Source organism: Phaethon aethereus (genome assembly GCF_964289735.1).
Source record: "Phaethon aethereus genome assembly, chromosome: 2".
In the NCBI taxonomy this organism is placed as follows: domain Eukaryota; kingdom Metazoa; phylum Chordata; class Aves; order Phaethontiformes; family Phaethontidae; genus Phaethon; species Phaethon aethereus.
This window is the reverse complement of record NC_138582.1, coordinates 93437120-93449830: the sequence shown is the minus strand read 5'-3', so window position 1 is coordinate 93449830 and position 12711 is coordinate 93437120. Positions and strand designations below refer to the sequence as shown.

The 12711-nt window shown below is 43.4% G+C and overlaps 1 protein-coding gene across 1 annotated transcript; it reads right to left on the bottom strand.

The window, feature by feature from the left end:
• Positions 1-606: 606 nt before the first annotated feature.
• SERPINB5 (serpin family B member 5) lies at positions 607-9269 on the bottom strand (the record flags this gene model as incomplete). Its single annotated transcript, XM_082015458.1, has 6 exons — positions 607-999; positions 2312-2479; positions 3754-3896; positions 5281-5398; positions 6384-6521; positions 9096-9269. 6 exons carry the CDS (start codon positions 9267-9269, stop codon positions 607-609), a joined length of 1134 nt encoding a protein of 377 aa, XP_081871584.1.
• Positions 9270-12711: the final 3442 nt, after the last annotated feature.

The following is a 12711-nucleotide window of genomic DNA, read 5'->3' as shown; positions in this document are numbered from 1 at the left end:
GGTCTCAGTGCAGCTGTGGTTTCACAGATGCAAATTCTGATGCTAGCTTGAATTGCCTAGCTACGCTGCAGAACTTGGGCGCTGCTTCACTGGGCATTGGCAGGGTCCAGCAGGGCACCCTGGACCACCAGAGCGTAGCCAGGTACAAGGGGAGGGCTGTCGCACCACATGTCCACATCTTCCCCTCTAGGCAGTAGGAATCCACAGAGCATGGGTCACAAGGGAGAGTGGTTTGGCTAGGGAGCAGGAATGTAGCTCTTCCTCCCAGAGCCCTTTTCAACTCCTGGCCTATCTAAAACAGGCTCTCAGTTCACTTTGTTTTGGGAAAAAGATGTCACAGAGAAACAAAATATACTTGCTGCTGAGGCTGGGATACTTCTCAGTAAAATACGGTGTGTTCTTCACAGTGGGAATCCTTCAGCTTAAGGGGATGAAACATAAGGAGATAAACTAGTTCTGCTGCATATGTAGAGTACATTGTATTACCCAGCTGATATATGAACCTCTTAGATTTCCTTTCAAAGGTGATAGTCAGGATGCCAAGCTTTACAGGAACATGCACCACCATAAATGTAACTGTGCTTTTTCGTAATGAAGATGCCCTGCTTAAGGGGAACAGAATCGGCCTGAAAGGATCACATTGCGAGTTTTGTTGTGCCTAAACAAAAAGATAAATGGATGGTCAGCTTTAAATTCATCTTTGTGTTGCAGAATCCGATATCCTGGTACCTCTCGGGATTCACCACCTTGTTCGTTTACTTCCAAAGAGACTTTATGGATGATCTTTGACAAAACCACACCTTTTGTCTCACACATCTCAGAGAAATCTGATGCACTCTCATTGAAGACATTTGTCATTCCCAAGCTTTCCAGAAGTGGCTTCAGGTCATAATCACCTTCCACGCTAAACTTTGGAAGAAATACATTCACTTTGGTGTTGGCCATCATGCTGGGATTGGTCCACTGTAATAATGTTTCAGGGGTGAGTGCCTTTTCCAGCTGAAGACATAAATGAACAAAGGAAATTAATGAGCAGTCCAAGAAAAGAGAGAGAGAAAAAAAGACCATTCCTGAACTTCCCACTCCTATCTAGCCCCCAAAAAATAAAGTCCAAAAGGCATGTGTTTGAATACACACCTGTAGCATTCAGGGTTAAAATACTCTAGATTATATTGATGCAGGTATGACTTAATCCATAGGACAGGTCTCTGGAGCAACTTCACTGTATGTGCATGCTCTATTAGTCTCTCAGCAGCTTTTGACGGGCAATCAACTCAACAACCATATGAAGGAACCTGAGAAAGACAGTCCCTACCCAGGTTACACCCGGCCAGCTGGCAGATCCAAAAGTCTTGATTCCTGACCCTACAGAGTAACGAAATTGCTGGTACTTGGGACAGAAAAGGACTCCAAATCCAGAGCCTGATCTCATTCAAACATGCAGCTGTTTGGGCAATTTTTTTAAAACTGGGAAGTGAGGAGGCAGAATTTGGAGCCACAGCAAACTGGTATCAGGCAAGGCCTCACTTGCATTTTAAGATATGTGTGTTCTGTAATTTACTCCTACATATAAAAGTACCTTACAGCTGCAAAGGCAGATTCCTCCTGCCTTTAAAATTTATGGCCAGTTGCAGCAAATTACAAAGGAGACTTGCATAATCATCCGTCTCTTAATCCTTAAACTTTGAAGAGAGGTCAAAATATGTTCTAAAATTTTCATTGAGAAATGACATAAGAAATAGTTGTTCTTCAGGAAATGCCTTATTTATTGTGCAATTGCAATAAAAAATGGCTCATTTTCAGGCACCTCTGCTCAAAATTAAAACTTAGAGAAGTGTAAGACCTTAGTAAAATAAATCATGGATACATGTCAACTGAAAAAAATGAGGACACCAGAGCAAATAATGCTAGCACTACTGAGTACCCAGTAAGTATGACTTCAAGCACATTACTACAGCAAGAACAAAAATCTTAAGATTAAAATTATTTTGGGGCTCCAGATTTTCAAATTGATGCAGATTGCTAAAGCACACCATGGGCACTTTCTGCACTTTACACTGTCTTGTGTGCACACCCTATCTAAAACGAAGTCTTGTTCACAACCTCACACTTGGCCACAGCAGAAACAATGATGTCACAAATATGAGATCAGCAACAGCGAAGCAGAATGAGAAGGTAAATTCACAGGAAACTTGCTTTTTGTTTCCTTCTATGTAGCGTCTAAATAACAAAAACATTCCGCAAGCATATGGCATTATAAGCAGGCTGTTTCCAAGCGAAGCATCATACCAGTTCTATTTTTTTCTCTCACCTGCTCCAAGCCAGTGGTCTCATCTTCAATCTCTTTAGGCAGCAAAATGAGCATGCTTATATGTTTGTTAAGGCATGGAAGCTCAAGGATGGCGACATTTAATTCTTTTACGTAGCCCAGGCAAAATGTAGCTTCCAGATTCATCATTTGCACTGGTTTAGTTTCAGTCTGCAAAACACAGAGGCAATAATCTAGCATTCCTTTTAACTCAAAAATAAGATGGCGAGAGAGGAAAGTTTGTAAGCTTGCATGGAAGTCATACATTGAGTTACCATCAGATAATTTGTTGGCTATCATAGATAATGAAACCAGCTGTAAGAAACCCTGTTGGCTTTTTAAAGTAGGCAGTTTTCCAAAGAAAAATGGAACTGAGTTCTACTTAATATAATAAGAATTTATTCTACTATAATATCTTGGGGATGTGCCTTAAAAGAGAATTTTACCTAATATTGGTGACCCTTTGTGCCTGTTTCACTGAGTGCTACAAACTATACTGTCTACAGCGCATTGTAATGCCAGTGTCAAGCACTGCGCATATCTCAACAGTGAAGGTCAACCTGTTCATACAAACAATTGGTATTTTGGTTCATGAGTTGAAACAGAATAAGAAGAAATCTCAGGCTTATCTAAAGCCCTATGTCTTTGCTTTTCATCAATGAAACAAAACAAAACTCTTTATTTCATAGGGCAGGTTTACAAACTGTTCTGTTCACCTGGAAACTCATTTAAAATTCAAATTCATTAGAAAAATGTTACTTCAGAAAAAAAAACTTGAAGTTTTTCACTTAAAAATTTTAGTGTTGATTGTATGATTTTAGAAACTTTTTTAGCTGAAACTGTTGGCTGATGTGATAATTCATGAATATTTTCAGCTAAGCAGGGCTGATCTGTGGAGGGCTCCAGTCCTGAGCCTGACCGGGAAGAGGGACGCTGATGGGGCACCATCCGTGAAGAGGAAAGCACGGGGTCAGACACCTGAGGGGTACACTCAAAGAGACCCCACGGGTGCAGATGTTCCACTAGCTCTGTGACCACGAGAAATGCAATGTTTTGTGCTTCACCCCTGCTGGTTTTGGGATGCAGCCTCTGGTACGGGTTGCAATCTCTTGGAAGAAGCTACCCATGAGAATGTGCATCTCCGTGTAGGCAATGGCTGCTTCTGATCACTTGTACTCAGCTCCTGTTGTCTAAATATACTAACGGGACAGTCTGTTTTCACACTGGGCCCTTGAAAGATGGATGTGAAAGCACCAGCAAAGTTTTAAAACAACACGATAAGCAAACTGGTTTAGGGACCCTTGCAACACGTTATAAGTTTAGACAGACTAAGAATGCCATGGCAATAATAACCATCTCTCATTTTCTCTTGTTGGGATTGCCTTACCTCAAAGTTTGCATTTGCTTGAGTGGAAACAGTACTCTATTTTTTTTTCAGAACATACCTTGTTGACTTTAAAAGGACATTCTTTGATCTCTGCCTCTGAGAACTTCTTCATCCAGTTTGTGACAAAATAAGCTGCGTTAACTAGGACGATCTGAGTCTGGTCACTTACACTAGCCTCATTCAAAATATTCTCCATTTTGCCTGTGAACAAGTTTAAGATGGTTGTCAATACAATACATTATCAGTATATCAATTGCTTCAACTGAATACGGAAACATTTTACTGAATCAAAACCTGCACCTCACAGATAACTGATTTTAATTCTAATGGAAAATTCCGAAAAGAAGCTCTTACTTAAAATTGCAGCTTAATGTTTGAAATGGGATTTGGGATCAAGACAGATGTTCCAAAAGACATGTTTTCTTGGCTTATATAGCATGGAATCAAAAACATGTCTACTGCTTTTGTTCAGTACCTTAAAGAAGGTACTGAATTTTCAGTGAAATTCAACAGGTCTAAGCAAAAAAGCATTTGTCATTCAGAGAGCAAGACCTGAAGGGAAGTTCCAAATTAGCAGCTACTCATTTCGCGACCGATACATGCGAATAGAACAACCAGAATGACAAAAAATGCTGCTCTGATCACAGTTCATACCCAAACACTGCTACCGACTTCAGAAACAATACGGACATGTTGTGCATGTCCCCTTGCTCTGTTTGAGACCCGTTCGGGCTCTGCCATAACAGACGCTGCATTCCGAGCGCTGGGGAGGCAAGCCCTGCCTTCCCGCACAAATTGGCACAGGCAGGGCAAGGTGCCTCCACACGGGCACCTGTGCCAGCCCGGGAAGGACCAGAGTCATGCACCCATCTTTTTGTATTTGCACCACGCGAAGGCAACAGGCGGCAACCACCCCCCGAGCTACGGCTGCAGGCGGGCTGCGTCACGGGCGCTGCGTGCTGGTGTGGGCCCAGGACGGACCTCTGCCCCTCACAGAGCGGGCAGGCTCCTCCCGGGGACCCCCACGGCGGCTAACGTGCACCCCCTGCGACTCGGCCCAGCGGCTGGTGGCTCAGCGGGGCCGGGGGAGAAGTGCCCGCAGCCCCACTTCCACAGGCGGGCGAACACGAGCCGCACGTCTGCCGGCAGCACCCTGGCTGGCAGAAGCAGCTGGGCCGAGCTGAGCTATTAACGAGCAGCCTGAAATTCAGAGTCCAGCAAGTAGTTCCCACTACAACAAAACTTGTAAAGGAAACCAGGGCCTGTGTCAGATGTTAGTGAAGCTCTGCAGCCGGGAGCTGTCGTTCTCCCAGACTGTCCTGCTGCAGTCAAACGTGAGCCGCTTTCCCCAAGGCTAACGCAAGGCCACTCTCACATTTCCACCTCGAGAAATGCTGCAGTAGTAAACCTAGTGATTTTGAAACGGGCTGATGTTGCTAATCCTCATTAATCCAAATAGCAGGTCTAGTCCCTCTGCTTTCACTCTGTATTTACTTCTAAAAGCATTAATAAAGAGGTGTCACGAGGACAAAGATCTCTTACTCCAAAGAGGCAAACAGCATCCCCAAGGTTAAGCTGTACCCACCATCAGTTAACTCTGAAAGAGATTTGTTGATCTTCTGTCGGGTTTCCTCAGTTTTTTCTTTGAACTCCACCAATTCCAGTTCAGATGGAAAAGGCCTCTTTGTGGAGTTGACAAAGTCCTGAAAGACCCAAAATACCACAGTCACCCTTGGTTAAACATCATCCACTTAATGGCTCTTTAAAGAGCCTGCAACATCAGCATCCCGAGCTTCACCATGGGGCAGTTGAGGAGTTTATTATGACGGACAGCCATTAAATAACAGCGGGTGACAACCAGGATGCACAGCTGCATTCGGCACATCGCTCCCAAGGTTGTCTTCAGTTCAGTGGTGTAACATCAGCAGCTAAAGTAACTTAAGTAACTTTGGTGTCGCAGGAGTGACCACATTGCCGGAGTTTGAAAGGATAAAACAACCCTCAGTCCAGGCCTGGGTAAGAGAGAGGACTGAGCTAAAGGCCACAGGCATAATCTGATTATAGCATCATTTAAGCATGTTGAGTTTTCTGAATCACTTTTAGGCTGATGCTGTCCTTGTTTGGGGCCCTATTCAAAGGCAACTTTGGGAAAAAAAATCCACAACATTTTTTCAGTTATTTGCAACATCCATGAGTTATAAGGCCAAACACCACCTTCCTCACTTGTGTTGTTTCAATAGCCCGGCTTCTGCCTCCTCAGACAGATTAAGAAAACTACAGCTCATGCAGTAATTACTTGGGTGTGTGAACTGGACACACACTTGCACCGCCAACTTTTTTGAAAACTCCTTCTCACTCATAAATACAATGCCAAGACCTTGATGTGGCATAGAAGTTATGCTGCATTCAAAACCTACTGTGCTACTGACCTAAAGCATATTAATGAAAGAATTAGAAATGTTGTAATAGTTGCATAGCTTGGGGTCAAGCAGCACACTCATCCCTCCTCCTACAGACTTTCATGGCAGCAGAGAATATTACGTTGTTCATCATCTGAGTCTAGTCAAGCGACAGCCAAAAGCGAGAGCATTTATTTTAAATAATATTGCAGTCTGACACCATCACCCAGCACCCATCAACATGCTGGCCGAGCCATTCATAGTACCAGGGCTTTTCTGCGGTACTTACTGTGGTAGGATTGAGAGACTTGTCTACAAAGAGCCGTTTGACCATTTTCAGTGCAAAGAAAGAGCTGAGTTTGGAAACATCTGAAGTTACTGTTTGAAACCCAAAAGAAACATCTTTGACATCTTGTAAATGGAGTACCTGTCAAATGAACATCATAAAATACTAAGCATCTTTTTTATTGTTATTACCTAAACATTCCTAACAGCTTAGCAAAAAATAATGTGTTTGGGACAAGAGCTGTGGCTTTTTGTATTTAAGCTAACAACACAGCCTTTCACTGTTGTTACTCAAAAATAATTTATTTATTTTACATCTTCACATAAATCTAAAAACCTGATCCTACCAGGACTTTAACCAAACGTGTTTCTTTCCTGTCAGCAGTCCAAATAAATCAATAGAGCTGTTCATGCTGGCGATGTGGCTCAGTCGATTAAAACTCTGTAGCATGGAGTCAAAATGTTTTCACCAAACTTACATTCCTGTACAAAAACCTGGAGCTTTCAAGCCAGGTAAATGAGGGTCCCAGTTAGTTTCCTTTCTAGGGTAGGTGGGCTACACCTTTAAATATGCTTAACAGATCATCAAGTTTTCTGATTGCTGTGACTGATACATGACATCACATGATATTTCAGCAAAAATTGATCAGATGACTATGTCTGTTTTGGTAGACAAAGTATGAGCTGGAAGTAAGGCTGCTGACCCACACACGGCCACCTCCCAGCTCCTGGGACCGACAAGTCCAGTGTCACTAGAAGAGCTGGGCTGACCTAAAGCTTGCTGCTTTTAGGCACCAGAGGTGAGAGGTTACTGCTGGTTTCGTTTGAAAATAACCCTGTAAACGTGAACCAAACCTCTAATGCCTGCTTATTACAGGTCTTTCATTACAGGCAGCCTGCCCAACCCTCCTCACCTGTCTCAAGTTCCCGCACGAGGCACCGCAGGCGCGAGCGACCTTTTTTTCCTTCTGTCCCTCGCTCCTGCTCTTTCTCCCTGAACACAGCACATCTTCACAGACACAACAAACTGCTGCTCTGCCTCAGCCTCCCCGCCACGTCCTCCCCTCTCCTTGCTCAGTGGGAGCGGAAGGAAATAAGCTCCTGAGTACACAGCACCCACACAGTTCTCATAGCCAAACTCCACCGTCATTTCCTCAGAAACACCCATTTATTTCATTTTCCTCCAACAGTTTTGTTTCTTAGCATGTTAAGTGCAGAAAGCTTCTGTGTCTGAAACTATGTTTGGGAAGAAAGCTACGCTACTCCAACGTCTCTACCTGGGAGAGCTTTTGGGACAAGTTTGTTAATGGATATTCCAGAATAAGACAGCCAATCTGGCTCCTTTTGTTTCTAGCGTTTAAAACCCAAGCATGAACTCGGAGGCAGGCAGAAGCTAGAACTGACACGAAAAATAGGAGGCATTACATTTAAAAACATACCGAGCTCTCCTTAGTATCTGTGGTCAGGAATTTCTATATATCACTTGAGAAATACGAAGCATAAACACGCTTGTGCAACAGAGTTCCATTTGTGGATGTGTACATTAGCTTATTATGGGATGGTTCAAAGCAAATTGCAGACACAAGTGAAAATGAAATTAAGGGCAGGTTAATATATTGAACCCTCCCATCAGAAAGACAACGCATGAATTTTGAAACGGTGAGGAAACTGCAGGGTGTCATTTAAATTCTAAAAAAAAATCTAGAGTTAATTTTGATTATTTTTTTTAAAACAATGCTGTTTGGAAAAATCTGCAATGCCTAGAAGATCTTCATGGATATATCGCTGTGCAGCTCTGCGAATAGCACAAGACTCATTGTAATCTGTGGCATGCGTGGGGACCCGGGAGGCTGCGCTCAGGGTTACCTTCAGTGAATGAGGAAGTACAGGCAGGGATTCCCAAAGGAGGGAAAATATATTCAAATATGTAGAATGTCCCTCAGAGCCAGGTGATAATCAGCATATGAATGCATACTGAATTTGCTCCTTCATCCACCTTTAGGTAACTGCAGAAACTGTGGGCACCCTCCCTGGGATAAAAAGGAACTACGCAAGCCTCTGCTTACACAGAGGCAGCAGAAGAGGCTGCAAGGCTGCTTCCTGCACCACAGAGTGAGCTTGATAAACTGATCACATCATGACTGCCATGCTGCGTCACGGTGCTGGAAAACCCTTGAACACCACGAGCTGCTTGTAAGGAAAAACATGGTTGAAGTTGTGCCCTCTTCTACTGCATCCGCCTCCTCTTAGTGGTATGGCGGGAGAAAGGAGAAATGTCAGTGTCAGGGCTGCTGAGCATACTTGCCGCTGGCAGATAGTGGCAAAACTACTTCCAATTCTATAAAGCTTAGGCATTCTTGGATAATGAAAATAGCAATTATCCAGAAAATGCAGTGATCGTGACTGTGACTTGCAGCCACAATCAACACTACGCTAAAAGGAGACAAGGCTTTAATGCAACTGTTGAGGACTCTGCCATGCCCCCTTCCACTTTGCACACGCTTGAAAATGCTTTTTCTTTATGCCAGATTTTCAGTCTCTTTTGCTGTGTGGGGCCATGGAGTATGGAGTTGTTCAGGAATTTTGGATAGATGGTTTGCAGCCTGGCTTACAAGGGAACCAGACGTCCAGTAGAATACTGGCAAGAACAAATAAGAAAGCCACCTCTGACAGCCATATAAGTTTGCAGCCACAGAACAGGATGCTGACAGCTTACCTGTTTCATCTGGTCTGCGGTATCACCTTTCGTAGCTTTATATGCCAGAGCCAGAGACGTTGAGGTACACAATGGGGCAAAAATAATATTGGCTGTTTTGTCCTTCTCACATAGTTTTTTGAACATATCAACTGCAAAGGCAGTGTTTGCTAGTTGCAGAGCGTCCATCGTCATCCTGAAACAGAAAAGGGGAAAGAGAGACGACTCAGAGTGTAATTCTAACTCCTGCTGTTGTGGGGCAGGGTCAGAGCACTGAAGGAGGCTGGACACCAGTATGGGGACTGGGCAAGCTTGAACCTTCAGGGAGAGGAGAGGAGGGACTGACCAAGCCCAGTCAGCCTCAGAGCACACCGGCAGCTCCTGAGGAGCAGGGAAGGTCTCATCCATGTCCACTCAAAGAAATGAGAGTGGTTCTGCAATAGGCATCATCTTCAAGTGACAGCTAGCCACGCCACGTGTTACATGGAGCCAGTATTACCAGAAGCACTTGGGGAAATCTGGCAAGGTCAGGGTGACCCATGCATATTGAGTCAAATTGGATCGCGTATGAATTTAATCTGTTTTTAATTGATACTCTTGAGATGCGCCAACTTACAAGGTACTTTGCTTACGCTCTGGGCTCCCCTGGCTCTCAGACAGGCTGTTAATAGTCTCTCATTCTTTCCTGTCTCTTGCTTCATGGCTAATTGTTCATTAAAGCTTTAGCTTTGGTACACGTCCTTCCTCTGAGGGATGATTCCCCATTCTCCCTAACCTTGCTAGAAGTCTCCAGAAAGCAGTCTGGTCCTGTAGGTTGAGAAACTTAAAGGAGGCCTCCTAAATAAATACTGCTGTGTGCCCATTCATCACTTACACTGTTTTAACTGCAAATACTTTCCTAGCCATTCTTAATAACTTCAGTTGCCACAGGGCTGTTAGATGATCTGTGCAGTCAGGAATGGGAAGAGTGCTGCCCAAGGGACAGCTGCTGCAGTCCATGCTCTGGGACCGCCAGAGAGTATTCCCATCTTCCAGACTGCTTTCACATACCTGAAATTGCACTTTGGTGTAAGCACGTTTGTGTAGATTGAAGCTAACAAGGGTGAGCCACAGAATTTCAGTCAATAGCGCAAATCTGGCTTTAGACCAGCAAGCACAGAGAAGATGACCCCTTTGGCAGAGTGAATTTGACGCTACTCTGCCCCCGATATAATGTATCCCTAAAAAAAAGGCAGTCTGTTAAAATTGGTCTTAAATAGCTCCATCAAAGCTATTGACAGAAAGGAAATGGAAAAGATGAATATTGGGAGAGACTTCAAAAGGCATAAGATTTCACATAGAACCTAAAAGGTGTCTCCAGCATTTGCTCTCTCCAGGAAAAATGGCAACATAGTGGAATAAATATGGTGTGGAGGGGTGATTTTAAAAGCTGTGTTCTTATCCAGACACGTACCTATCTACATTTGCATTTCAGGCTCTGACACTGAAGCTCTGGGGGTCCTATTATATCCTAATATGAAAAGGAAAGTCAGTTATTTTTTACATTGGCAGGAGGTCTGATAAAACACCTTAAAGACAGGGAACTCTCTCCAGTAACTGACTAATTAATACCGGTCTCAAACATTTACTTACCTCGTTCATATCATTTGCATCCTAGCCAGGAAAGAGCTCACTGGGTGAGAGTAGGAAAAAAAAAAAGGAGAAGAGGGAACATATGGGCAGGGCACTGTCTCCAGCAAAGTACCCTTCTGGACCGTTCACTCTCACCTCGGTTTGGAAAGACATTTTGAATTAGAGCAATCTCCTACTTGAATGCATGTGTCATACGGCCCAAACTTAGCTGAACCTCTGGCACCATTGCACAGAGACGCTGTGGAGCAGTTGTGGTACTTGACAGTAGTGAGTGACTTCCAAATAGTCTGCGGTATTTCTACATTTTTATGGGAGTAACAGAAAGGGTGCATAATTTGCCTGGTGACACACTAGAGAAAACACTGTGATTTACTCATAAGGCCTGCTTGATTAGAGAAGGCCTTTTACAAAATAAGTGTCTTTATTTTAATTTTAATTAACTTATACATGTTCTTGGATGTATTTGGTAAGGCTACTGGTTTATTTGGCAGCTTGTTTGTTTTGGGCTAAAAGATGCTGTACAAAAGGTTACTGAAATGCATTGCACAATCTAATTAAGTAGAAAAAAAAAAAAGATACTGGCATAAAACCAAGGCTTTTTAAATCCATGTTTGAAAAGCACACCTAACCAGCACTGCACGCTTGCAAAATGTTCTGATCGTTGGTATGAGCAACAAATTGTTTGCTAACAAATCCCCTCCCACTGGAAAAAAAAAAAAAGAATTTGTCCTGAAGAAGGGAAATATTAAGTATGCATCACTGAAGAAAGTTATCCCCATGTAAAAATATAGAGGAACAGGCTTTGCAATCTCTAGAGGCTTTGCCAGAACCCTGAATTCAGAATTGGTCTGGCCGGACCTACCCACCTTCCAGTAGCCTGGCAGTGCCCCGCAGCTGCTTGGAAAAGAGAGATTATCTCTGCGAGATCCCATTTTACAGTGTCAGCAGGCATCGAGCTGATGTCAGAATGAGGTTCAGCAAACGCATCCCAGAGATCGAACGGGTGTAAAGGGAGAACTAAGGGCCAGCCCAGCACTGTAACCATCTCTGTCATTTATGTACTCACAATTTCTCATGCATGAAAGCGACTAATTACCAGAAAAGTCAAGCTTGCCAGAAACCACGGGCTCAGGACACACCTTAAAGGAGGAGAGCTTTGGGCAGAACAGTGGCAAAAGACAGTTAAAACGAATTTGAAGGACTGAGACTGTTGATGAGGGAGTAACTTGGAACAACAGGGGCAAAGGAGCAAATGTAAAATCATCCTTTCAAATGCCTCTCTGCAGTTGCTCATCCCAGACATGCACCTTTGTGCCTGTGCCTGTCTTGAACCCCCTTGCATAGGCTACCTCCCTTACCTTCCCCATTAACTCAACCATTCACAGATGGACACACAACACATACATGTCTTTTGTCTCCTTCTCTCTCTCTCCCCCTGCCTCCCCCTTGCCCCAGCTAAAATTTGAAGATCTGAGGCAAGTACCAACTTCCCAGGTATTTCTTACTAAAGAGCTGGTGGAAAATTACCCAGGGAACCAAGAGTGCGTCATTCAACATCTACCACCCTCAAGAAGACAAACAATATGAAGATTCTCACAATGCAGAATGAGGAATGAGGCATAGAGTTCACCTGAAACAAGTCTTATTTGCTAGCGGGGAAGAATATCATTCTTTAGTGCTGGCTGGCCTGATATTATTCTATGGAGGCCTCTGTATCTTCCTTACAGGCTAAAAATCAATATGCAATCATAACCGCTTAAAAATACTTCTTGATCCTTTCTGGCCTAATATGGCAAATGCTACGCTGTCATATTAACATTAGTATTTTCAGTTATATTGGTAAACCTAGGGTGATTTTAAGACATGTACATGCGACCTATGTTTCACTTCCTTGCGTTGCAAGAGATTCAGAGTAAGAAAATAAACCAGGAGATTTTGCAAAATTGAATGAAATTCTTCTTCCTTATACCAGTGAAAAGCTGTACCATAGCTTAAAAACTCTTAT